The 25,159-nt window shown below is 50.2% G+C and overlaps 8 protein-coding genes across 8 annotated transcripts; 3 read left to right on the top strand and 5 right to left on the bottom strand.

Annotated features, from left to right (window-relative positions):
- Positions 1-160: 160 nt before the first annotated feature.
- cprA (NADPH--hemoprotein reductase cprA) lies at positions 161-2,938 on the bottom strand. The gene is made up of 2 exons (XM_025625985.1): positions 890-2,938; positions 161-827 (listed from the first exon to the last, which is right to left on the bottom strand). The coding sequence occupies exons 1-2, from the start codon at positions 2,678-2,680 to the stop codon at positions 531-533; spliced, it is 2,088 nt and encodes a 695-aa protein (XP_025480700.1). The 5' UTR covers positions 2,681-2,938; the 3' UTR covers positions 161-530.
- A 954-nt stretch (positions 2,939-3,892) lies between these two features.
- On the bottom strand, positions 3,893-4,433 carry BO87DRAFT_38734 (uncharacterized protein). Its single transcript, XM_025624813.1, has 2 exons — positions 4,060-4,433; positions 3,893-3,959 (listed from the first exon to the last, which is right to left on the bottom strand). The coding sequence occupies exon 1, from the start codon at positions 4,385-4,387 to the stop codon at positions 4,100-4,102; it is 288 nt and encodes a 95-aa protein (XP_025480699.1). The 5' UTR covers positions 4,388-4,433; the 3' UTR covers positions 3,893-3,959; positions 4,060-4,099.
- A 1,095-nt stretch (positions 4,434-5,528) lies between these two features.
- On the top strand, positions 5,529-13,899 carry BO87DRAFT_375979 (putative cell morphogenesis protein (PAG1)). Its single transcript, XM_025623175.1, has 4 exons — positions 5,529-5,669; positions 5,805-6,556; positions 6,613-10,161; positions 10,215-13,899. Coding segments are annotated over exons 1-4 (7,764 nt in total). The 5' UTR covers positions 5,529-5,668; the 3' UTR covers positions 13,677-13,899.
- A 129-nt stretch (positions 13,900-14,028) lies between these two features.
- BO87DRAFT_357513 (uncharacterized protein) lies at positions 14,029-15,963 on the top strand. Its single transcript, XM_025621415.1, has 3 exons — positions 14,029-14,488; positions 14,574-14,764; positions 14,929-15,963. The coding sequence occupies exons 1-3, from the start codon at positions 14,323-14,325 to the stop codon at positions 15,661-15,663; spliced, it is 1,092 nt and encodes a 363-aa protein (XP_025480697.1). The 5' UTR covers positions 14,029-14,322; the 3' UTR covers positions 15,664-15,963.
- A 126-nt stretch (positions 15,964-16,089) lies between these two features.
- BO87DRAFT_357510 (alpha/beta fold hydrolase) lies at positions 16,090-17,045 on the top strand (the record flags this gene model as incomplete). The annotated part of the gene is made up of 1 exon (XM_025621414.1): positions 16,090-17,045. Exon 1 carries the CDS (start codon positions 16,170-16,172, stop codon positions 17,043-17,045), a length of 876 nt encoding a protein of 291 aa, XP_025480696.1. The 5' UTR covers positions 16,090-16,169.
- Positions 17,046-17,067: 22 nt separating this feature from the next.
- Positions 17,068-19,190, bottom strand: BO87DRAFT_458474 (cytochrome P450). The gene is made up of 9 exons (XM_025628879.1): positions 18,848-19,190; positions 18,755-18,790; positions 18,470-18,691; positions 17,766-18,406; positions 17,579-17,690; positions 17,468-17,518; positions 17,387-17,412; positions 17,254-17,327; positions 17,068-17,175 (listed from the first exon to the last, which is right to left on the bottom strand). Exons 1-9 carry the CDS (start codon positions 19,161-19,163, stop codon positions 17,121-17,123), a joined length of 1,533 nt encoding a protein of 510 aa, XP_025480695.1. The 5' UTR covers positions 19,164-19,190; the 3' UTR covers positions 17,068-17,120.
- Positions 19,191-19,741: 551 nt separating this feature from the next.
- Positions 19,742-21,659, bottom strand: BO87DRAFT_396385 (pentachlorophenol 4-monooxygenase; the record flags this gene model as incomplete). The annotated part of the gene is made up of 8 exons (XM_025625244.1): positions 19,742-19,918; positions 20,048-20,482; positions 20,576-20,618; positions 20,668-21,018; positions 21,083-21,114; positions 21,166-21,389; positions 21,426-21,482; positions 21,554-21,659. 8 exons carry the CDS (start codon positions 21,657-21,659, stop codon positions 19,742-19,744), a joined length of 1,425 nt encoding a protein of 474 aa, XP_025480694.1.
- Positions 21,660-22,016: 357 nt separating this feature from the next.
- BO87DRAFT_333209 (fungal specific transcription factor domain-containing protein) lies at positions 22,017-24,260 on the bottom strand. The gene is made up of 4 exons (XM_025620403.1): positions 23,379-24,260; positions 22,929-23,330; positions 22,634-22,878; positions 22,017-22,579 (listed from the first exon to the last, which is right to left on the bottom strand). The coding sequence occupies exons 1-4, from the start codon at positions 24,137-24,139 to the stop codon at positions 22,122-22,124; spliced, it is 1,866 nt and encodes a 621-aa protein (XP_025480693.1). The 5' UTR covers positions 24,140-24,260; the 3' UTR covers positions 22,017-22,121.
- Positions 24,261-25,159: the final 899 nt, after the last annotated feature.

The raw sequence follows: 25,159 nt of genomic DNA, 5'->3' as shown, positions 1-25,159 counted from the left end.
TACTGGTTAGTGAGTAGGTATTACTAAGTATGGATTGGTATTAAGGCTGTGGTCAATCATTCACATGTCTAGTACTATTTACTATCTAATATATACTCCGACTCTTCCACCGCAATGCGCTGTCGGGTGTTCCGAGCAGCGGGTGTCAGCTTATTTACGTGAGTACTTACTAGTCAACTAAGTAGATGGAAAAGGCATCTTTATCGTGCAATTATTATGAATTCATCTTTTCGTATCCTCTGGGCCCATGCATCCAGATATCAATATGCCCAGTTCTCGCAATAATCATGATCGTCTATCCTGTTCTTTCAACGCTGGCTACCGCACTCATTCACAGCCACTGCCATGCGTGGCTGGCCGGTCGGTGCACAAAACAATAAAATAGGCATACATGAACCACGCCAAGCAAAACAGATGAATAGGCAAAATCACCGGAGTATATATGCAAAGATCATCTAGGCGTGAAATAAAATAATGGATCGAAAAGGCCGTCGTGATAGACAAGAAAGAAACTTCGATGCATTGAGGGATTATGACCACACGTCTTCCTGGTAGCTGCCGCTGCTACGCATGTGCTTGACCATCTCTTCACCCTTCTCGGCGGGCAGACCACGCTGCGCAGCAATGATCTGGCCAAGCACGAGGTTAACCTCGCGAGCCATGTTGGCGGCGTCACCACACACGTAGAAGGTAGCTTTCTGCTTCAGAAGGTCGCTGACAAGCTCCGAGTGTTCGCGAAGTCTGTGCTGAACGTAGACCTTCTGAGGACCCTCACGCGAGAACGCGGTGATGATCTTCAGGTTGTCTCCAAGCTGGTCCTGGTAGGTCTGCAAGTGCGCGATATGTTAGCATCCGATAACAAGATCATCCCGGAAAGCGAATAACTTACCTTCCATTCATCCTTGTACAAGAAATCCTCGTCGCTCTTGCGGCAACCGAAGAAGAGAACAGTGGGTCCAACCTTCTCGCCCTTGGCAGCCAAAGCAGCGCGTTCCTGGATGAACCCACGGAAAGGAGCAACACCAGTACCAGGTCCAACCATGATGATGGGCCGAGAGGGGTCAGAGGGCAGCTTGAAGTTCGAGTGGCGAACATGCACGGGAACGTGGATACCGTCGTACTTGTTCCGGGGACCAGTGATGGAGTAAGTCAGGCCGTGAGGGTCAGGAGAAGGATCGCCGTTCTGCTTCTGCTTGAGCGCGAGAAGGTAGTTCGTAGTCACACCCTTCACCATGTGAGAGGCACCGGGCAGACGAATAGATTCCACAACGGCCGTGATGCTGATCTTGTCCTTCTGGACAAGAGAAGACGAGGAGATCGAGTAGTAGCGAGGTTGCAGCTTCGTAATGCCTTCAATAAGCAGGGAGAACGGAACAGCAGAGAAAGGCTTGGACGTAATGCTCTGAAGAGCCTGGGCGATGTTGAAGCATTGGTTGGTAACCTTCTCGTGGAAGTAGTCCTTGTCGCTACCCAGACGCACGATTTCTGCCTTGCTTTCCTCATCCGGAGCGAACGCGGCCAAAGTGGCTACAAACTGACGGGACACAGGGGCGCAGACTTCCATATAGTAACGAACAGCGGCATCGTACGTGGTGGGGGTCGGGATCGGGACCTTGGCCGTAACATCGATACCCTTAATGTTGATAACCGAATCACGCTTACCCTCGAGACCGAAAACCTGGAGGAACCGATCCACTTCGGCACCAGCGTTGGTGGGCCAAATAGCGATGTGGTCACCAGTCTGGTAGGACAAGTTACTTCCGGCGATGCTGATTTCCATGTGCAGACAGTTGCGATCCTTGACGGTGAAAAGCTCACGAGATTCGGCGATAGGGGCGATGAAGGGGTTGTGCGCAGAGTACGGGCCTTTGGGATTACCCTGAAGGTGGCTCTGGGTGGGCTCTCCAAGGTAGACCGTCTCATCTTCGGGGCTCAGGGACTCGTTCTCAGTGACGCAGAACACGGGTTCGTAAACAGCTTCGCGCTCCTGCAGATCCATTGACTCAGACAGTGCGGCCCACATAGGCTCCTTCCAGGCCAAGAAATCCTCTTCCATTGTACCGGCACCGTCATCACCCTCACCAGCAGAACCAATACGCTGAGCGCCGAGCTTCTGGAAAGCAGCATCGACCTGACGAACCATGGCGTTGTAGTGTTCATAAGTGTTGTTACCCAGACCGAAAGCAACGTACTTCAGCTTGGACAGAGGCTTCTCGTCCGCAGAAGCGCCGCTCTCAAAAGCAACGTCGTCGCCGGTGAAGAACTGGTAAAACTCGACAGCGTTATCCGTAGGCTCGCCCTCTCCGTAGGTGGCGAGCACAAAAACTGCAACCTTATCCTCCGGGAATTGGTCCAGATTCTCATAGTCATATTCCTCGAGGTCAGCGACCATGGTCTTGAGGCCGAATCGCTGAGATCCTTCCTTGGCCAGTCTGGAGGCGTAATCCTCGGCGGTTCCGGTTTGCGATCCGTAGAAAATAACACAGTTTTTGCCCGTTTCTTCCATTTTCTCAATGATGTTCCGAGTCTTGTCAGCCTTGGCCGCGCCGTTCATCGCGGGGCCGGTGGAGGCATAAGGGTCTTTGGCAACTGCCCAGTAGGTGCCTTTGGTGAAGTAGGCCACGCTACCCACCAGAAGCACCGCCAGGACCACCAGATCGAGGGTATCGAGTTGCGCCATGGTGAGGCTGTTCAGCGGCGCGAAGCGAAAGGCCCCGATTTGATTTGAATGGCGAGACTTAAAGGGTGGAGCGGGGATTGAATGGAGTGGAGAGGCGGGAAAAGGGGAGGAGGTGAAAGAACAATGTCACACCTCCTTACGCTTAGCCTGTCCCAGGTGCGATCACCGGAGCCGAGGCAGAAACCGAGATAAGGTGGCGGCGTCCCCGAAGCCAAAGGATAAAACGGGAAGAAAGAATGACGCTATGGGGGGGGGGGGTAACAAGAAAAAGAAAGAAAAGGTGGAAAACAGAAGAAGAAGGAAAAAGAGGAGAAGGAGGAGGATAAGAAAGTAAGCCGTGGTGTGATCCAGGAAGAACAGAGAGGCCGAACCCACTGCTAAGCAGACCGCATAATTTGGGGGGCGTGAGCCGGGAAGCGGAAGTAGACGATCGACGGACACGAGAGGGAGAAAGAGAAACAGAGAAAGAGCAGAGGTGGTGGCAGCCTGAGGCGATGGTGGCCTTTTCGCCTCGGAGGCTCGGTTTCGGAGATGCTGATCCTGTCCGGGTCTCTCAAACGGACCAGTGATACTCCAACAACTTGTTGTCCTTCTGTTACTCCGATTTGTTGAGGACTTAATCAGATCTCTCGTATCAGGGTCAGGACACACTATCCGATATTACTACACAGTAGTACTGTGAGTCTGTTTGCAGTAGTAGTGTTAGACTACTACTAAACACTGGTCACTGATATGGGAAGTATCGCTAGTTAAGAGAGCGGTTGCCGGAGGGTTTCCAAAGACAACGATCTGTGACTCAAACCTTCCGAGGAAAAAAGAAACGTAGGGAGGATGTGTAGTACAACTCTAAAATTGAAGTCAAAGTAGTAATAGTCAGAGCTGCCTGATGGTCTATCTCTCTCCTTTTATTTATCTATTATACTAAGTACTACTATTGCCTTCCCTCTTAGTGGGGAAATCCCATTGGCCGACCGTTGACCGAGATGGCGTCTGGTTCGGAAGGGGACTTCGGCCCTGGCTTGGCTGAGAGACGATGGAAAGTGGCGGCGGAGGCCCTTGAGCCATGAAGGCGCAGCCAGTAATGACCAGTTGTTCCTCTGTTTCATCTGGGGCGATCTTCCGTAACTCGCTGCCGAGTTCCTCTGCTAACCGAGTTCCGCCTTTCCAGATCCTGTGCCACTTTCAGTAATTCTTGTGATAGACTGGCATATGAAGGCAATCTCTCTGTGCCGTTCTCCCGCAACCCCGTGGAGGTGGCAAGTCCGGAGTGTCTGAAAATCTGGAGTTCCAGTCAAATGAACTGCGAATCATAGTTTCCTGTTCCAATTGCCAATAAGGGAAGAAAACTGGATTCAGGTACAAGAACTTAAGATGGTTACCTAGTAGTAATACTCGCATAGTCCATGCATATCCGATTCTTTATGCTTCGTATACCGACTTCAAAATACGCACACCGACAGCCAATTCTGTCAGCTGTCTGCAAGGATGCACTGGAAGACCCCATCTGCTCAATCCGCCCCCGTGCGTGTCGACTCTAAAGGCAGGTGGTGGCTGACCATGGATAATGCTGCTCGTGACTGCGGCACATCTTCTGCCTGTTTTCCGCTCCTGGAGAAGTTGCACCCGTTCCGCACTTTGTGTACTGGTTAGTGCACCAAATGCTCTGCATACACTGGCAACCCTTCTCGCGGACGAATTCCGCACCATCTTGAACAATCAGAAATGATACCAGTGTTATCAGCTATTTGTTATATAGGACTTGGACTTGCTGCCACACTCATGAAAGCTTGCTGATATAGCTCGAACTCTTTTCTTCGTATTATTGGAGTAGAAGGAGTGTGTTGTGTCAGACTGTTGTGGGTTTCATGTCATCGTACCCTGCTACTCCGTATATGCGACCCATATCTATACGAACCTTCTATTCCTAGATCTAGTCACACTGGTAAGCATGGTGCTAATGGAAAACGGCTCTCGTAAGATCATCATCAATCGACTTATATCACTCGGGATGGAAGTTCAATTGCCAGTAGTATATCACATGCGATCCTGTCCGGGAATGCTTCGCTACTATATATTGGTTTGCATTCTTCACGAGATTAATTTGCGGATCATGTTCTTGGCTGTCTCCGCACTGGTCATTTTACTTCAAAGCAATTTCATTTCTTCTTGTACCGCGACTACTACTATGGTGAGTAAGTGACATTACAAGCAGTAATTACTGCTAGTAGCCAAGTTCATTTTTTAGGTTACTTAAAGTGGCCATTTCAAGAGTTCTGAAATCTGAGAATCTTATGGCTTCTACTTGTTTCTCACATCATGATCGGCTATGGTAACCTTGTTGGTTAGGCATCTGGTAAAGTCAATGGTGTGAAAACTGAAGAATGCAGTGTGTTACAGCCTATAAATGCATCCTAACATGTAGATCAGCAGCCACTGCATACTGGTGAAGACTATGTGAACAGTTGTGACCCTTGACTACAGAGTAGTTTGACTGGAACCAAAGTTTCGGGGTGCTTCTTATCTACCGATAAGATTGGCTGGGGGTGAGTATCGTCAATATGGCCGACTATACTATATACTGAGACATAGGAAGTCCCTTTCAAAGAAACAAAGACAGGGTATCGAAGAAAACCCCCTTAATTATGCATAATAAAAGCGTGGAATGGTGTAATGAGCGAATGGTTTCTAGGATCATTCTGATGTGCTGATTTTCTTTCCTGAATTTGATCCTCGGGGGCCGGTATGGTCCCCGTGCTCAGAGCCTCTCCGGTCGCGAGCAAAGGCAGGAAGCTGCTCCAGCAACAAAGCTCAAGTGACGGTACCTCAGTCCCAGACAACCACCCTATCCATCGATTTCGTCTCCAGTCTAATGTGCGGAAGATAACCATGCACTGTTTGCAAGTGCACCCAGGTTCTTTCGCTCCAACTGAAGAGAGCACTAGCAGGCAATGAGTGGCGTTTGAACCCGGACAGACGTCGGACAACAGCAGTACGTGACTCCGTCTTCTATCGCTCGGTCGGACCTAACGGATTCTCGTTGTGATGGTCTTAACCCTGCTATCTATCGCTTCTAATGGATCTGAGTGATTGGATAATCGCGCGTCTGACTTGTTGTTCGTGGTAGTGGCTTCACATCCGTCGATCAAGGCTGGTCCCATCCAGCCAACGCCATTGCCCCTCATCCCTGACGATTCGAGCCCTGTGTCGCACCATAGCTTTTCAACTCCACCAGAACGCCTTGTCACGAGAAGTACGCCATCGTCCACCGTGCACAGTCGGGAAACTTCCACGGTCAGAGGAGGTGCCGACCTATCCGCCTTAGCCCCTTCATCCTCACAACCTCGACACTCTCGCCGCGGCAACTCCCATTCCAAAAGCCCCGAACCAAGCGCTGGGAGGTCTGGTCTTGGGTACGATGTCGGCTTGGAGAGGAGACCATCCAACTCTTACGGTCATCATAGAAATACCTCGATTGTCCATGGTATCCAACACTCCCGAAATCCCAGTTTCGCTGCCTCTACAACCTCTACAAGCCCGCTCAGCCCCGAATTGATCGCTTCGCTCGGCCGCGGTGGCGCCCCCGACCCAGAAGGCACAGGCGCTGTACGAATGGAGCAGAACGAGGGACCCTCGGGCTTCCAGGGCCAAGGGGCCAATGGAGCGGTGCACAGTCTGCAGGGCACACTAAGCACCATAGAGGATAGAGATACGGATGATGTCGCTGATGGGACCCTGGCGAGTACAGCTCACAGGAGAATGAACTCCAACGGAAAGCCGTGGCAGGAGCGGTCCCATAGCCGTTCGCACTCGAGGCACCATTTTGGAGCAGAGTCGAAGACGGTTGGGGAATACGCTTTGCACCATCTCTTCAATTCCGTAAGTGTATACCTTTTTTTCGCCGAGTGTAATCCGACTGCTGACAGTGGCCCTAGTTTGTAGGTCAAGCGGACAACAAGATCAACCAGGCTATAATGAAGCTGGGTGAGTCAGACGCGCCAGTTGAAGAGGTGTGCGGACCGGGCGTCGATTCAAACTTTGATCAATTGATCTCTGCTTTGGGTCATATCGCGCGAGAGAAACCGAAGCCTCTGATTGATACGATCATGCTATGGCGAAAGGCCAAAGGCGATGCCGCTATTGTGGCCAAACAGGCCGCTGGTCAGAAGACTACATCCGAAAATGGGTCCCTGATACGCCGCAACACCGAGCCACCCCAGATCATCGCAGAATCGGCTTCTCAGACTGACTCGGCGTCTCCTGCGACTACACTTTACTCCCGGCACGACGATGTCATCTTGGCGGAGCGGCGTGCGACGGTGTCCGTTTACCTGGTTTGCAGGGTTTTGATCGAGATATTCAACCAGAGCAGTCTTGCTTCGATCACATTGGACATGGCGGACCGCTTAGAGGATATTGTCTTCGGTCAACTCAAAACAGTAGACCCCGAGCAGATCTCAGCTTCGCCTCTGCGCATGGCGAACTGGAGGATTTACTCCCAAGTGCTAGGGATCATGAGCGAAAACAACTTCACAAGCGTCACAGCTCGGTTTTTGGCAGAGCTCGAAAAAATTCAGAAGGATGAAACACTTCGTGGGCCTTCCAGAGATGGTGACGCCAAAGCCGAACTCCTAATCCTAGGGATGAGGCATATTCGGATTAAGACACAACCCGACTCATGGGCTCGCTCTTGCGAATTTTTACGCTCACTGGCCCGATTGTTCGGTAATTCTCATGGGCAACGGGTCAAACAGGCATATTGTTATATCTTTGAAAAGTTACTCCTACCTGTGGCTGCTAGTCCCAACTCTGACTTGACGTTGCCCAAGTGGAAAGACTTTATAGAGCTAGTCCAGTCCCGTCTGTCACAGATGCTAACCAAGCCTCGTCATTGGACTGTGGCTTTCCCTCTCCATGTGCTGCTTTTGTGCGTGTCGACGAAGGAAAACTTCTCCTCACAGTGGCTTTCACTGGTCCAGTCGCTCCCACCGAGATTAAAAGACCGGCCAACGAGAGGGCCGGCCCTGCAGGCAATGTGTCGCTTGCTGTGGACCTACTTCTTCCGGTATTCAGAATCGCCCACAGCTACACTGCGTAAAGTCGACGAAGTGTCGAAAATCGCGCTTCCGCCGGGCAAAAAGACATATCTGAGTACAGAACCGGCCGTTGCAGAACCTCTTATCCAGCTAATACGCATGATTGGGTTTAAGCATCCCGACGTCTGTTTCAGAAGCATCATCTTTCAAATGATCAGCTCGGATCTTTTTCTCTCCGGAAAAGAGCTAAAGATCGAACAAATGGAGCCGGAAAAGATGGTGATTGGAATCAGGTCCTTCCTCGCCATCATGACAGACATCGAGAATTCTGATCAGCTTTGCCCTCCCGTGCCCACCGGTTCGATCCCCAACCCATTCACCGACATGTCCTCTCCAACCTATCTCCATCGTCCTCAATTCCTGGCTGACCCCCGGCTTCCAAATGCCCGAGGGAATAAGGGGGATGCAGTATCACGGCCTGTAAACACAGCAAGACTGAATGAGAATGTCAGAGACTATTATTTCCGGTTCTGTGACATCCTTGGCAAGATAACTCTTTTATGCGACAACACTTTCGGAGGACAGGCAGCGCTGGATGAGAAATTCGGCGGGACAACTCCCAAGACCCCGATTGCGGAGGCCTTCAGTTTTGGAAGACGGGATGATCATCCTAACATTCTAGATCAGAGACAGGGCTTCTACGATCTTCTTCACGTCGCGGTCCAAGCCCTGCCTCGCTGTTTATCGGATCGTATACCATTCAATTCTCTTATCAATCTGCTTTGTACTGGCACCGCTCATGTCCAAACAAACATAGCGTCCTCATCTGCCGAGTCTCTGAAAGCAATTGCACGGCAATCTCATGCCCAGCAGGTGACGATCGGTTTCGCAAGGTTTATATTCAATTTCGACGCGAGATATTCCACCATGTCAGACGAAGGCATGCTTGGGCCAGGCCACATCGAATCTACATTGAGATTGTATGTCGAGTTGCTGAGGATCTGGATTGAGGAGATCAAGCAGAAGACTAAAGATGCAGCGGCGGACTCTGGCGATAAGTCTGGTACTGGGAGCAGAGCTCTGCAATTGGACCTTTCCAGCGTTCTCGCCCAGGTCGAGGAGGTGGAGTCCCACGGCTTATTCTTCCTTTGCTCGCAATCGAGGAGGGTTCGCGCTTTTGCAATCACCGTGCTCCGCCTTATTACGGAATTTGACAGTGCCCTCGGCAAGGAGAATACGCGAATCATCCGGATCTTGGAGGCCGACTCGCAACAGATATTGGACGTCAATGACGAACAACTAACTGTGGCTGAGAGGAGTCGCATCCAGAAAGGCAAGCGAAGAAGCGCCACTCAAAACACGCTGATTGAGCTGTGCAGCAGTGAAGTCTCCTATGACTCTACACTATGGTCGAAGGTATTTCCCAATATCATTCGGATTAGCTTCGAGACCTGTCCTTTCGCTGTGACGTTGGGCCGTGAGATCGTGTGTGCGAGACTTGTCCTGATGCACAAGACCATTACGTCGCTTGCGGAGAGTCCTCAGTATCCTCAATACGGTCCGATTGATGCCATTCAAGCTCGCTCATTCGGTAGGAGTAACACAACCGCCGAGATCTTGATTGAGCAGTGGAAGCTGTATTTGGTCATGGCCTGTACCACCCTCAACAGCGTAGGCGCGCAGTCCCAGAGTCAGCTGGCAAACGCTCAGCATGCACGGAAGGGATCGAAAGGGTCACAACAGTCGCAGGATAAAATAAGCTCCGCCCGAAGCCTCTTTGCCTTTGTGATCCCGTTGCTATCAGCCGAGCGATCTTCTATACGAAACGCTATTGTGATTGCCCTAGGCTCGATCAACATGAACCTATACCGCACCCTACTTGAGTCTCTACAGTACGCCGTTACGACTTGCAACGAAGAGGCTAAGGTTCGGATCGGTACACATTATCGTTCTCCGAGCAGCCCACGGCGCAATCGCAAGACAGACCGATTGCGGACCGAAGTCACCCATGTCTATAAACTAACGTCCCACTTCCTCAAAGAACCCGAAGTATACAACGATGACTGGATTGTCAACAACCTTGTCACCTATGCAAAGGACTTGCGGATATTTCTGAGTGATGCTGAGGTGCAGAACGACTGGGAGTTTCAGCGGCTTCGCTTCCATTACTGCGGGCTTATGGAGGAGCTTTTCGAGGGCATCAATCGTACCAAAGACCCCTCTCGCTGGATACCTTTCGAGTCAAGAAAGTCTTCCTTCTCTCTAATGGAGGACTGGTGCGGATACTCGCCTAATCAGTCCCAGATCTCGCAACGCGAGGAGACGATGCGAAGGAATGCCATCTCACAGAATCACGAGGCTGGCGAATTGCGTAATACTGCCGCAGCCATGGAAATAGAGAAGAAGAACCTGCGCGCAGCAGCCCTCAGTGCAATGGCATCCCTATGCGTAAGTTGTCTTGACTTTTTCAATCCATGCGGGTTACCAACTGACTTCTGTAGGCTGGGCCAATTAGTATTACAACAGAGAGCGGGTCGGTGCTCCAATTTGACGTGGGTCGGATGCTTTCTTGGGTTGATATTATTTTCAACACAATCAGTGACAAGTGGCACGCCATTGGTAGACGGGCCTTGAAAAATCTAATCATCCACAATAAGGAGCACTCATACTTGTTGGAACGGTCCATCGAGATGTGCTATGTCACAGAGCGACCGAAGGCATTGGAGAGCTACTTTGAAGTCGTAACTGAAGTGCTCATCGAGCATAAGGATTATCCGCTTGGGTTTTGGAGAATCTTGGGTGCCGTACTGGTTACACTTGGTAGCCCGAAACGGGAGATCAGAATGAAGTCTGCTAAGCTGCTTCGAATTTTGGAAGAGCGACAACAGAAGAGTTCAAGATTACAAGACTTCGACATCAGCATTTCCGACAAGACGACCGCCGTCTACAAGCTTGCGCAATTCGAGACCTCGAAACGTTTGGCGAAGCAACACTCTGACCTGGCCTTCACTCTCTTCTCCGAGTTTTCATTGCACTTTCGGAATCTGCGGCCGGACAGCCAGCGGAACATGGTGGCTGCCATCCTTCCGTGGGTCCAGACAATGGAGCTTCAAGTCGATCCCAATGGCGGCCCAACAGCCAAGTCATATATGCTTCTGGCCAATCTGTTTGAGATTACGATCCGCTGCAGTACTATTCTTCCAAACGAGGTTCAGGCCCTTTGGCAAGCTCTGGCCACCGGCCCGCATGGTGGCAACGTACAGTTAGTGCTTGACTTCATCATTAGCCTCTGTTTGGAACGCAAAGAGCAGAACTTTGTGGATTATGCCAAACAGGTTGTTGTGTTCCTGGCAGGAACTCTCGCAGGCTCCAAGGTCATTGAGTTTTTCTTGTTGCAGGTCGTGCCTAAGCACATGGTACAAGAAAGGAAAGATATCACGCCAGCGCCACCTGATATCAGAAGCCTACCTTATGTCACAGACCTCGGAACAGTGCTTCCTGTTGGGAACAAGCAAGCTGGTCTTTCCCTGGGCCAAGTCGCGCTGATTTTCCTCGTTGACTTGATGGTTGCGCCAGTTACACTGACCATGGACGATTTGGTCAAATTGCTTCATGTTGTCCTCATACTCTGGGACCATTATACGCTCACTGTGCAAGAGCAGGCCAGGGAAATGCTGGTTCATCTGATACACGAGTTGATCGCTGCAAAGGTTGAGGATGACGCGCCCATCGAAACACGGCAATCCATTGAAGACTTCGTGGAATCGATCCGTAAGAGCGATCCGAAGGTTGTGTGGGAATACGAAGACGCCAGTGACAAAGAAGATGAAGAGGACGGCAGCCGTGTTCCGCCATCAATGGCCTCTGTCACTCGCCAAGTAGTCAGTTTCTTCAGCCTTGGATATGAAGGGCTGAACGACCTATGGGCGAAAGAGGCGTTGAACTGGGCGACGTCATGCCCAGTGCGACATCTCGCCTGTCGGTCGTTCCAAGTGTTTCGTTGCATATCCATGTCTCTCGACTCCCGGATGCTGGCTGACATGTTGGCTCGTCTGTCGAACACTATTGCAGACGAAGAGTCGGACTATCGAACTTTCTCCATGGAAATCCTTACGACACTTAAGATCATTATCAGCTCTTTGGCGCCTACTGACCTGCTGCGTTATCCCCAGCTGTTCTGGACTACATGTGCGTGCTTGAATACCATCCACGAAACGGAGTTTATTGAAAGCGTTGGCATGCTTGAGAAATTCCTGGACCGTGTCGACATGAGTGACCCCATGGTAGTTTCAGAGCTCATCAAAGGCCAACCGCCAAAGTGGGAAGGTGGCTTTGATGGTCTCCAGGATTTGATCTACAAGGGTCTCAAGTCATCTGAATCATTGAATCGAACACTGGACATCCTGCACCGACTAAGTGCCCTTCCAAACAACGAGCTCATTGGTGATGGTAACAGGTTATTATTTGCCATATTAGCCAACCTGTCTCACTTTTTGCGTCAATTTGACTCCGATGTTGACGATCCCAAGACATTGGCGCGCGCGACACTGCTGGCAAGGGTCGCTGAAAGTGAAAGATGCCCCCGACTAGCAGCTTCACTGCTCGGGTTTGCCAACGGCCAATACAAGGCGGAGAACGATTTCCTGAACCATATTATCACGGAGATTCGGTCTTATTACTTCCCCCGCCAGGATGTTCAAAGTCTCATCTTCCTCATGGGGTTGCTGACGAATACCACAAACTGGTTCCGCGTCAAGGTCATGAAAATACTATGCGTGCTGTTACCTGACATGGACATGCGTCGGGGAGAAGTGACGTGTCACGGGCCTGATCTGATTTCTCCTCTCTTGCGACTGCTACAAACGGATCTCTGTCCCCAAGCTTTGCAGGTCATGGACCACATCATGACCGTCTCGGCCAATCCAATGGAGAAGCATCACATCCGGATGAGCATGGCTTCCTCGTCGTCTTCTCGGGCTATCCGTAAGGAGTACGAGCGCGTGCAGAGCTTGTATGGTATACCGGAGCCCACCGGATGGTCGATACCCATGCCCGCGACGCAATCAAGCATCACACGACACAATGTCCATGCAGTGTTCTACACTTGCGCGGAGGTTGACCGTATGGAAGTGCAGGAGACAGCACCCTCTGAGGTGGAATTCCACGCCGACGAGTATAATGACACGTTCTTCCCCATGCGGGCGGACACGATGAAATCTATCGATACGCAAACGGACGGCAACATGGGGGACATCGTTCAGAAGCTAGACAGTCTAGATGACTTCTTCGAGGAGACAGACCCGGTGCACGCAACACTGGACCCTATTTCCGATTCAACCCTACGGGGCTTTACTGGTACATTTGCCGATACCAACGCCAATCTGTACGATCAGCAAACTGCGCCAATCCTCCGCAAGTCCCTTGCCCGAACCGCCTCAACGTCCTCTTTCCATAATGGACTTGCTGAGTCCCGTCCGTCCAATCTGCGCTTCGACAGCATGGGAACACCATCTCCTGGGACATTTACGCCTCAGCCTCAGAGCCAAACTGCACGGCCCGTTTCCCACACGCGCTCCGTTACGTCTCCAGTCAATCATTTGTTCACGCCTCAGAGTTCTAGTGCACATCATAACACGCCCTTGATCGGATTTGAGTCGGCATTCCTATCCGATGACGAGATAGAGGACGGCTTGGCTGATCACAAACAAGCCATGCCGCATCCTATCAGTCAAACGCGCAGTGCCACGGACGGGTCCTCATCCCTTGAATCCATGATCCGCAGCGGTATGCGACGACTCACCGGCGGGGCAGCTACGAATCGGGAAAAGGAGAGACAGCGTGATCTGGTTCGAGCCCAACAGCGAGCAATGGTTCAGACGGCCAGCTCACCGCGCGTGCCCAAGGTGCCTGCGGAGTATTTGACGGGGCCAACGAGCAACCCATCTTCCCCAGCACAACAGTGATGGGACTGATCATCACTCCAATCCTCGTGCGACCTTCTTTTGCTTTGATATTGTAAGCCGGTGCTTGGTGTGATTTGGCGTTCAACATACCCAATCGTCGATGTTTCCTTCGTTTACTCTTCCTTGACGTCTGTTCGCCTGCCCTCATTTCATCATTTCCTTGGCCGTATGTAGTACAGACATCTATAGATTAATTAATTGAATCAGAAGATATATAGACAAGAATATAGTGATATGGAGTGGTACAGTAGTAGTGTTCGGGAAGTCCAGTGGGGAGAGTGGATGCCTCACGGTCCAGGCGGCGCGCCCATCCCGTGACGCTCCCCGACGCCATACCGCATCGGGGCTTCCCCGCATTGAAGGCAGGAAGGGGAAGATCGTCGACTCTCAACTCTATTCGTCATTCCCTAATGATGCCCCTGGCTTGAGGTACTTTGAAGAATGGAAAGCCTCGGAAAGCAGCGGAGTTCCACCTTTCCAGCACTTCACTGGGCCGAGGGGTGCTCGGTTGTTCTCCAACTTACGGCTGCTCGCTCCCCCAGATCACTACGCTTCTTCCTTCGACAAATACTATCTCATCCTAGCACTACTCTCTCTACTATACCTTGAGTGGTCTCTTCCAATATCGTGCAATACCTCTTTTGAAATGAGTCTCGCGCGTGCTCTGCCCCTTCGCAGTGGAAGGGGTGCCTTATTCAGAGCGACTCCCTCGATATGTCGTCTCACGCAACATTACACTCTGTCTGGTCGCACGTTCTCGACTTCTGCGCAACGGGATGCTACATGGGGATTCATTGGACTGGGCCAAATGGGTAGGTATTCGCAGGTCGGGGAAGCCTTGAACATCTCTCAATGGCATTGTCTAATTGACATTGACAATCTCTTTGTCTACCACAGGCTACAACATGGCTAAGAACCTGCGCGCTAAGATTCCTGAGACGGATACGTTGATTATTCGAGACATGAATGAAGATAACATGTCTAGGTTCGTGAAGGAAGCAGAAGAAATTGCTAGGAGCAGCGGCGCTGCTGACGGCGCTTCGGAGGTTCTGGTGGCTCAGACCGCGAGAGAACTTGCGGAAAAGTCGGTAAGTTGATCGTTCCTATTCGGGGTTTTGTCACCGCTCGATGTGAGTCCCTACGTGGCTTTGCGATCGGACATTGCTTGCTACTTTAAGGCTACATATTTGGGGTGCTATATCCATTCACAACCCCGCATTTAATTGGGTTTGTTTGCTGATGAACTGTCCAGTCCGTGATCATCACCAGCCTTCCAGGGCCGCAGCATGTCAAGGATGTTTATCACTCTATTCTACGAGAAGGTGATCTTCCCACGCTAGAAGAAGAGCGACTGTTCATCGATACATCAACGATCGACCCTGCGTCATCAAAGGAAATCGCAAACGCTATACAAACCACATCCCAAGGGCGCTTCGTCGATGCCCCTGTATCGGGTGGTGTGGTGGGTGCGCGCGCTGGCACATTGAGCTTTATGTTCGGTGCCACTTCGCAGACTGGTCAGTTGCTTGATCGTGTGCGATCCGTGCTACTCATGATGGGAAAGAAGGCGTGGCACATGGGCGCCCCGGGAGCCGGCGTTTCAGGCAAACTGGCGAACAATTACATCCTAGCGATCAACAACATTGCGACCGCGGAAGCAATGAATCTTGGCATGCGCTGGGGGTTGGACCCCAAGGCTTTGGCAGAGCTTGTCAATTCGTCGACTGGCCGGTGTTGGCCCATGGAAGTCAACAACCCTGTACCTGGTGTGGTTGAGACGGCACCGGCATCTCGTGGTTACGAGGGTGGATTCGGAGTGAGTCTTATGAATAAGGATCTTCGACTGGCGATTACTGCTGCGGAAGAGTCGCAAACACCTTTGGCGCTGGCAGGTACTGCTCAGAAGGTGTATAATGCTGTCGAGGAGGAACACCGTGGGAAGGACTTTTCCGTGGTGTACAAGTGGCTAAAGGAGCACTCGCAATGATCGGCTGGTACGGCCTCCGGTATTGTTCGAATGAAGTACTTTCAGTTGTGGCAACGAGATTTCTACAATGAATCATAGAGTACATGGCCATGACTCTTCCGCTTGCCAAGCCTGTTCATGATCTGCATGCATCTAAGCCCCTATCAGCTATTATCTCATTTATATATACATGACGACCACAACACCATCACTACATATTGAAGTCCTCCCACAGCGCAATGTATTGGATAACTGCCCAAAGCTAGCATGAATCCCACCCTCGTATCTGACCCTGACACCTTGAAATCCACTACTAGTTAGTCCCAGCCCCAAACTAAACTAGCCAACCCACAAAACCAAATGAATGATCTGGCGTGATCTGACAAATCCACCACAAATCTAATCTATGACTCCAACCATTCCCTCCCAGATACAACCCTCCTAAACCCTGCACATCCCCAACCACAATCCCTCACAATAGCACTATACCCAAACCCAACCCATCCCACCACAGAAACCAAAAGAAAATGACCCCCCTGCCCACGCAAACCCACGGCCCACCCACCGGCCACCCGATCCTCATCCTCCCAGGATGGGAAATGACCCCCGAAACAGAAATGCACGATTTCGAGCCCATTTTCACCAGCCCCAACATTCCCAACTCCAACCTGCGCCGAATCTACATCGCCCTACCAGGAACGGCCTCCACGCCAGCAAGAAACATCACCTCCCTCGACGACATCTACCACCACCTCGTGCACTTCATCGACACTACCCTGGGAAATTCCCGATTTATTTTGATCGGATCCTCCTGCGGGGCGTATCTTGCGCGTGCGCTGGCTCAGAAGTATATGGCTCAGATAGATGGATTACTTCTTAGGGTACCGCTTGTTCAGCCGGAGGATGGGAAGCGGGATGTTGATAGGGTTGAACCGTTGGTTAGGGATGAGGTGGTAATGGGTAGTTTGTCGGATGAGGATGGGTCACTTCTGGGTATTGAGAACGGGGGGAAAGTGCTGGTGCAGACGGAGGGGTATGTGGGGGAGTTGGTGAGGAAGTATCGGGAGGTGTATGTTCCTGCTGAGGAGGGGGTTGATAAGGGGGTTTTGGATTCGATTAGGGGGGATGTGGGGAGGTATCGGTTGAGTGAGGAGGTACTTGGGAACGGGAATGGTGGGGAGAAGTTAATGGCCCCGACGCTGGTGGTTTGTGGGAGGCAGGATGAGAGCGTGGGGTATAGGGATTGTTTGGGTCTGTTGGAGAAGTATCCTAGGGCGACGTTTGCGGTGCTGGATCGCGGGACGCATGGGTTGCCGGTGGATGCGAGTGAGAGGGGGGTGTTTGGGGCGTTGGTCAGGGATTGGGTTTTTAGGGTGGGGGAGTGGAGGGATAGTCATCGTTGATTTGTCTTGGTGGGTTGTATGTACAATTTGATGAGTTGGGGTAATTTTGGGATATGGATGTTGAGGATGTAGGGGTTATGATTTGCGGGGTGAGAGTTTGACGAGAAGACCTTCTTGCTTGACGAACCACCTGGGATAGGGTCAGTATTGACTTGGCTGATATGATATGTTTCTGATTCGGGTTGTGGGTGGATGGTAGTATACGTACCAACATGTTTCCTTCCATGGCTCATCTGGGTTCGCGAGTTGAATGTCGAAGCGGTTGAGGAGGGTTGGGATCATCTATTGCTCGGTTAGTTGATGTTGTAGAGAGTGATAACACTAAGTTGAGTAGCTGTTACCTTGCTCATTTCCATCCAACTGATATCTTTGAGAGAAGTTAGCTATAGGGATCTTGGTAGGTGGTGTTGAGGTAGACGTACTCTTTCCAATGCAAAGTCGGGAGCCACCGCCAAAAGCAAAGAAGTATCGTCCTAATAATAGAAGGCATTTGATTAGCTGAATCATAACATAAGGCGGAGGTATGGACTCACTCATATCGCCTGTCTTCTCTCCTAGCCATCTTTCAGGGCGGAATGCTTCAACATCGTCGCCGAATATACTGGCGTCGCGATGGACGACCCAGGGATTGACGCCCACGGTTGTCTAATCATTATCTTGAGTCAATACGCAGTCCTTCATTAGGCAGTCAGCAAGCCATGGGTACTGGTGTCATCTTACCCCCTCCGGCAAAAAGCACCCATCAATCACAATTCCCCCCTTAGGAACAACACGAGGCAGAGTCATTCCTACAGCCGGATGCAGTCTCAACCCCTCCCACATGCACGCCTGAAGATACGGCATGTCATTCGCTTGGTCCAGGGTAACCGGGTCCGAAAATTTTCCCTGGCGTTTCCGATCTTCAATCTCTTCCCTAAGCTTCTTCAGGCAAGCTGGCGTCCTCAGCAAATGGTAAATAATCGATCTGATCGAGATAGCAGTAGTGTCAGAGCCCGCAAAAACATTCGACGTAGCCATTGAGAGCACGTCATCATCTGACAGTTCATCTCCTTTCTTCTTCTGCACATCAAAGAGCTTGGATAAGATGTCTTGCTCGTCTTTAGCTTCTTCGACATGCTTCCCCTCTCTACGGGCCAGGATCTCACGAGCTGCAATCTGTCGAATCGTACCATGGCGCGCTGCGATACCCAAGCGACTTCCGATGAGAGGCGTCATATAATCATGCAGCCAATAAACCCAGGGTACTTGGCCCACCCAGGAAGCCGAACGAAGTGCGTTCTCAATCTGACTGAATGCGCCACCGTCTGTTCCGTTCTCGAGGAAGCCAAATGATTTGGAGAATGTAATTTCTCCAATGACATCTGGGTTGCATTTATTAGAAGGACGTAACATGGATTGAAGATCTTTTACTTGGGAAAACTTACCAAAAGCAAACAGCTGCACCCACTTCCCCATATCAACAGTTGCGTCAGGCCCTTGCCGGTGTAGACACTGCATGAGTCGTTCGACGACTGCATCCACGCCATGCTCAAAGTCCTTGAGACTACTCATCGAGTAGATATTGTTGACAAGTCGTCGCTGGGCCCCATGGATAATCTCACTTCGTTCTGCAAAAAGATCGAATTTGCGACGACCTTGCCAAACGCCTTTGTTTGATCTCAGCCAAATTGGACATCAGTACAATTAAGAGGGTGAGTGAGTGGACTCACTGTACCAATCACTCTTTGCGAATCTGTTTCCAGCCCCTACACGTTGAAGTGTCAGCGCTGTTACGAAACAATCTTAGGTGAAAAGCGGCATACCATAAATCATCTGGATGGCATCCAGATCTGCCACACTAACTTCGCTTGGTCCGACACGGACCAATTTGCCATACTTCTCATGGAGACGAGGATACAATCGATGCATATTGCCTTTGTCTGAGAAGAATACCAGCCACCATCGCGAAAGACTGGCCCAGAAGGGGCCGGGGACTTTGGCTAATGAGCTGTAGAAGCGGATGTATAGAACGTAACTAATAAGCGAGAGGAGTGATAAGCAGGCAATATATGGCAGAAAGTATAAAATGGATTCATGATGAGTTGAATCAAGTCGAGCTAAATCACTAAGCAGGCCCATCTTGGTGAGTTGGTCGGTAATGAATTGACCTGGATGAGACTTGGGGAAGCATATAGAGAAATAGAGGAAGAAGAGGTCGATTAAATAACATGGGAGCCAGTGGCACTGATAAGCACTAGAAGGACGTTGTGTGTCGAACTGTAATTACTGCTAGCCGGGTAGAGGTCATCTTTCACCGACCTGCCACTGGTTGGTTGCGGGGGCGGGTCGAGGATCTGCGGGGTCAGTTTCATACCACGGCACAAGGTAGTGTATTCGTCTTAGTGCAACGATACATATACATAATGATCGCTGGTATCATCAGCATCGGCCGGAAAGCTTGGGACAAATCCCAAAAATCAGGAAACTCATTTGGTGCTGAGAATCAAGCTTGGAACTAAAGGTTCCACTTGGAGATAGCCCGTAGTGGTATGTTTCGGCTTGGGTATTATTACAACCATACAGCACCCGAAACCAAACTATATTATTCGACTTGTGCTGTGCCAGATTCTATGGACATTGTACCTGTTCTACATAATGTGAGAAGATGTCGCTGAAATTGTAGCCAAATTGTTGGCTACGTCATGTCACAATTCACTTTAAGAGCTCAGCATATTATCCATGTATCCTCTGTGGGTGGTAATGAAGCCAGCAAAATATTCTCGAACGCTGCTCGCCTCGTCAAGTTGCGTTGCATACCCTAGTATTCCATCGGGTCGAACAATGACGACTGCACCGTTGCTATCAGACACCGTATAGGCAGCATGGGCCGAGCTCTATGGGTCATAGTAGAGTCGACCAACTGTTGGGATACTGAACCTTTGGTCTCCTCCAGCAGGTCTCTGAGCAACCACTGTTATAGACCGAGCCATGCTGCGAGTAAGGCTCTCGATAAGCTATTTCACTGTCTCCACAGCATGGGAGAGACTATGTCTAGCCTTCTCGGGGTGTCCAGCCAGGAGAAGAATTGACCAAGTACCAACGTTCGGCATCAGGTGGAGCAATCGAATAGGTAGTCGTGACCCAGGAGCATATATCAACGCATCTGGAGCTCTCCAGCCCGCTGATATTGCTGTCGCCAAGGGACGCTTGTTGATGACACTCTCGTCGTAGTGAATTCCTAAACCGATACAAAAATCAATCGTATCATCGAAGACCTTGGAAAATAGCTCATTCGAGCTTAATGATAGATGCTTGTACCTGTCAGGGACGGTCCCCGAGATGGTAGCCGAGAAATCCTTGTCAAGGTTGATTAAATATTGCGCTACAGCACGTCGCTCTGTATCATAGCTGCGAAGCACATCGATACTATACCAACCTTTCACGATGCCGCCGAGCTTCTAGGCTAGGTTTACTGCATCATGAATGCCTGTATTCATGCCCTGTGCTGTTCCAGATTAGTGTGTATGACAGGCGTCTCCTGCTAGTAATACTCGGTCGTTGTTATAAAAGCACTCTGCTACGCGCTGATTGATCCTGTGGTGGGAGTTAGAAAGGAACCTGGAGACACGGAAAGAAAACTTACCCATATAAAGTCCACCAGTCAATGGTTTCAAATTCAAATGAAAATGGTTCCATGGACTTGACAGCTTCCACCTTCGCGTCCTCAAGTGTGAGCTTGTCCCCATAATTAGCAAGCAATTCCTGTGTCATAGCAAATCCGATCCGCTTCACACCATGATCTAGCCGAACCCATAGCACATTCCCGTGGCTTTTGGATTCGATGGAAGCGAAGCCAATATCAGCATCAGGCATATCAGTCTTGAAGCGCCCATCAATGCGTACCCATCTGAAATTTGTGTGATCGTCTTCAAACAAAATACCAGCGAGGCGTCTCACAAGCGAGTGACTGCCATCCGCGCCAACGATGAATTTACTAACCAGCAATATCAGCATGAGTCTCTTCAAACCAACAGCAAAATAGCGGACTGCCCGCATACCTCCTCACCGTCAAACTCCTACCCGAGCTAACCTCCGTTACATGTGAGACGACTTTTTAATCGTCATAACAAGCCTCCTCGACGTCGAAGCCATCTAGTCTCCATCCTATGTACGGCTCGCCTCCAAGCGATACATATGCATCTCGTATCACCTCCTCCGAGTACTTCTGACGGATATTCAGACAGTAATCCAGGAACGTGCCACGCATATGCTGGTACATAATTTCCCAGCCTCGGGCCGTCACCCGCTTGCCATCTCTGTAAGTCACACTATCGCGGGCCACGTAACCAATTTGATTCAGGTCGTCTAATATGCCCTATTGGTCCAGAAACTCAAGAGTACGCGGGTGGAGAGTTGTTGCTCGACCATACATGGCTTGTTCAGCTTTGTCATGTTGCTCTGTGCGGAGAAAATAACGAAGCTTAGTCTCTTGGGATAATCCAAAAGAGGGAAGAAATCGGAGTCCCTACCAACGAGTAAGGTGTCCACACCCTGTCTAGCAAGTGCATACGCAGTAAGCAAGCCAGTAGGCTCGCCACCGCTAATGAACACGTCTGTTTCCCTGATCTCGGTCATGGACGCTAGAAATGTTCCAGTAGTATGTGACAAGAGGAAAAGGGGACGTCAATGGATATAAGCAATGCGCTCGTGGCAGAGTAGGTTACTTTGAATTCGGGCACTGACTGTGCGGATTCTTATAACAGTGTATAGTGTCAGCTAAGTGTTGCACAGGGAAAGCGTTTCAAACCCCTCACACATGACAAGGTCATGTGTGAGGTTTATGCAAGATCGCCTTGGAGATCGGCGTTTTCTAAATGAAGGACCATGTAAATTTATAACTCTAGACCATGTTCCATGGTTTATCCGACAAGTAATTCCCTGGCAGATGGGAATAGATTGTTTTCCATTATGATAATAATCTAGGCCATGAATGTCGATTTCCTAGGAAGTCCTGTATGTTGGCCAGGTGTCTCTCTCTTCTTCGATATTTTCTATTCACTTTTTAATAGGCTGAGCTTCATCATGGTCTGGCGAATATCAGAAGAATGATGGCGCTGCCAACCAAAGGTCATCCCATAGCATCTCCATCAGAGAACTATTCACATCATCTCCACTCCAGAGAGAGTCCAATGCCTCAGAGAATTGAGTATCTAGAGCGCCTTGGCTGGAACCATCGCCATCCTCTGATTCATTGAGACTGGAGATATTCAGTGCTTTAGATGAAACAACACCTTGGCCCAATTGTCGGTCTGTATTTTGAGGCGCAGGCTTCTCGGTATGCAGAGTAGTTTCGTGTCCTTGGTCGTCAAGCACTTGGGATAGAGTCTTCCGCAGATTGGTTGCGCAATTTCTTGCGGTGTTGCTGTACGAGCTCATGTTTTCCAAACAGTCGCAGCAGCTCTTCCAAGCATTGCCCAAGACTGGCTGAGGGAATCTAGACTTCATAGCAGGAGATGCCTGAGCCAGTATGAGAACAACGCCAGACGTAAAAGCATCTAGTGGTTTGGTTCAGCGGCCGCCACTTCATACTCGTCATTGGGGGCACATACAAAAAACATTGTACCACCACACACTTGCCAGTTCAGTCGTCGAGATTTCATTCATAAGATGCGACAGCTCAATTGCAGTCTCGATACATGACGTCGAGCAGCTGATACCGAAATCCACGGCTATTCTGCTTTTCAACGGTACTTGTTGGTATCGAGGGTAGCCGGCCGCTTGACGCGGTGGCAAATTGTCACGGCAGAGCTTGACGAATGTAGGACGAAGAAGCAAGATTCTAAGATGAAGAAATCTGGGGCAAGGTCAGTGACGCATCATCAAACAATTCGCAGCAGTACTCACCTTCCCCTCAACAGGCTGCTTTCACGACGGAATGGTCCAGCCACACCAGCGGGATGCTGGGCATCACGCCATTGTAGAGCCGCTGGGAGACTTGACTCAAATTCCAGAAGCTCCTCATCTAAACTGAGCAATGTCTGTGCTAACTCATTCTCGGACTTTGGCCGTTCTGACTGATCAGGAGACCCCCCGTCCTCCCAAGGCTCATAGACATCAGATAGAATCTTTCTTAGTATCTTGTATAACTGTAGAGTTCTGACATAGAACTCTGCTTTTGAAAGCGTGTCCGCCGGTGACTTGCAGGTTGTTGTGGTCGAATCGAGAAGTTCATCATCGATGGCTTCTGGAAGAGGTACTGCGGAAGAATGAGTCATGGGAGGACGACCCAGCATCATACTACTTGCCCTTGGGTTTTTGTCAGTATTATGAACGTTTTTAATCTGATGCACTCACAGATCAAGCATTACGCATCCATGCCAGACGCGCCTTCTCATCTGTTTTTGGGCAGGTGTCCTGAGCCTATCCGCCTTAAGAGAATGCATTCCGAGAGATTGTGCGATTCTGCAAGCAAGGCCAATTATATTCCAGCATCTCGATGGAGATTCGCCTCCTTGTAAGTATTGCGACGTCAATAGTAAGGTTTGTACTAGGGCTAAATCGCCTTTATCAAGTGACATCACGTTCAATAGTCGCTGCGAACGCTGAAAGAACTCCTCCGCTGTAGCTTGCCGCGCTGTATGATCTAAGTTAGAAAAGTGGCATCCAAGAGCAAATATGATGTTCAATGCGCAATGAAACAGTGCCCGGGGCACGTAGACATCCCCTAAACCCAGTCCGGACGAGATGGATTCTGTGTCTGTTTCCGCATCTGGCGTCCATAAGCGCCTATAAGCGCGGAGAAATTTTGGTTTATGAACATATGGATACAGACTGTGGATTTTGTCGAAATAGAAGTTTAAAAGATAGTCAGCCAGCTGTCGTGGTGGTAGGTCGTAGGCTTTGACACTCAGACTATTATCAGCCACTGGTGGCATTGGGTTTGATGGTGTACCAAAAGTCGCACGCGGAACCGGATATGTTGTCGATCTTCCTCGTTCAGGCTCTGTTGTTGCAGATTCTTTGATCTGATTTAGAAAAGACGCGACTGATGAATCACCAAAGAACTCGTCCTCGCTCTCTGACAAGCCGAAGGGTTCGTCGGGTGTTATGCCCATTGCGGTGATTCGGCTTTGGCTTCCTCTAGAACTCCGGAAGCCCGAGGCTTGCCTTGTTCTAATATTAGAGGCATTATGTCCGTTATTGCGGGAATTTTGAGGAAAAGAAGTAGGATCATCCTCTATGTGTGCTTGCAAAGGCATGCTCTGAGAGTCGGTGGTATCATTATTCAAATCACGTCGATGACTGACACCATTTGATGTACTCTGTCCAACTCTGGGATCACTCCAAGCAAGTGGGTTTCCAGAAGTAGGAATGTGGGTGGCTCTTGCAGACGCAGCTCGGTCAACGGTGTGTAACCGGTGTATATACCTAAAGAAGCAGTTGGCTCGAGGTTCTGTCCATTATACGCACAGCAGAGTCTTACTGGTTATCTTGAGCTTTCCTGACACTTTCCACGGGATAAGAGCACGAGGTCTCTCGTCGCTTGCATGGGCCACAGCTGGGCTCAATGCCGTCGCAGCGAATCTTTCGGGTACGACATGGTAGACAGGCGAGCGCGATCTTCCTTCTTTTTCTGTATTGCTGAGACTAGTCTTAAGTTAGAAGAGCGATGCGTCCACTTTGTGTAGAAGCAGGTACGTACGTACCATGCTGTATTTGAGCAAGCAAATAGAAGCGCGGCGTGCCCTGTCGGCAAGACCTATGGAGAACAAGTATAAACCGCTGAGCTAAGCTAATGTGTATTTGTTGTATACAGGCAGAAGATGCTGAGTGTTGTGACATGCAAGCGAGTCGGACGACTTTGTTCTAGTATGTCCCGCTGGATACCCCAGATAAGCGGGGCGAACCGCCTCCAGACGGGGTAGCGTGACCGCTGCCCGTTGCGAAGAGAAACCGCCTCTCTCAACATTTTCCTCCCTAGAATATATTGATGAGTCCCTAAGAACATTGTATTTGTAGTTACCCCACACAATTTCTGGAACAATTGGAATAGAGTGAGATTGACACGTAGTAAGGTGATTGCTTGGCGAAGTAACAATGGCCGGAAGCATCGTACCCAGGACATTCGTCGACGT

This window comes from Aspergillus neoniger (assembly GCF_003184625.1).
Source record: "Aspergillus neoniger CBS 115656 unplaced genomic scaffold BO87scaffold_13, whole genome shotgun sequence".
Taxonomy (NCBI): domain Eukaryota; kingdom Fungi; phylum Ascomycota; class Eurotiomycetes; order Eurotiales; family Aspergillaceae; genus Aspergillus; species Aspergillus neoniger.
This window is presented reverse-complemented; position numbering and strand designations above follow the sequence as displayed.

Bases quoted from the DNA above. Each gene is read 5' to 3' on its own strand.
- cprA (XM_025625985.1), bottom strand. From the start codon at position 2,680: ATGGCGCAACTCGATACCCTCGATCTGGTGGTCCTGGCGGTGCTTCTG. The intron at 828-889 runs GTAAGTTATTCG...GCGCACTTGCAG, and splicing joins TGTACAAGGATGAATGGAAG to ACCTACCAGGACCAGCTTGG.
- BO87DRAFT_38734 (XM_025624813.1), bottom strand. From the start codon at position 4,387: ATGGTGCGGAATTCGTCCGCGAGAAGGGTTGCCAGTGTATGCAGAGCA.
- BO87DRAFT_375979 (XM_025623175.1), top strand. The intron at 6,557-6,612 runs GTAAGTGTATAC...CAGTGGCCCTAG, and splicing joins TGCACCATCTCTTCAATTCC to TTTGTAGGTCAAGCGGACAA. The intron at 10,162-10,214 runs GTAAGTTGTCTT...TGACTTCTGTAG, and splicing joins GTGCAATGGCATCCCTATGC to GCTGGGCCAATTAGTATTAC.
- BO87DRAFT_357513 (XM_025621415.1), top strand. From the start codon at position 14,323: ATGAGTCTCGCGCGTGCTCTGCCCCTTCGCAGTGGAAGGGGTGCCTTA. The intron at 14,489-14,573 runs GTAGGTATTCGC...TGTCTACCACAG, and splicing joins CATTGGACTGGGCCAAATGG to GCTACAACATGGCTAAGAAC. The intron at 14,765-14,928 runs GTAAGTTGATCG...TGAACTGTCCAG, and splicing joins GAGAACTTGCGGAAAAGTCG to TCCGTGATCATCACCAGCCT.
- BO87DRAFT_458474 (XM_025628879.1), bottom strand. From the start codon at position 19,163: ATGGGCCTGCTTAGTGATTTAGCTCGACTTGATTCAACTCATCATGAA. The intron at 18,692-18,754 runs GTGAGTCCACTC...GATCAAACAAAG, and splicing joins CGCAAAGAGTGATTGGTACA to GCGTTTGGCAAGGTCGTCGC. The intron at 17,176-17,253 runs GTACGTATACTA...ACCCTATCCCAG, and splicing joins CCATGGAAGGAAACATGTTG to GTGGTTCGTCAAGCAAGAAG.
- BO87DRAFT_333209 (XM_025620403.1), bottom strand. From the start codon at position 24,139: ATGGGCATAACACCCGACGAACCCTTCGGCTTGTCAGAGAGCGAGGAC. The intron at 22,879-22,928 runs GTGAGTACTGCT...ACCTTGCCCCAG, and splicing joins AGCAGCCTGTTGAGGGGAAG to ATTTCTTCATCTTAGAATCT. The intron at 22,580-22,633 runs GTATGTGCCCCC...CCAAACCACTAG, and splicing joins GTGGTGGTACAATGTTTTTT to ATGCTTTTACGTCTGGCGTT.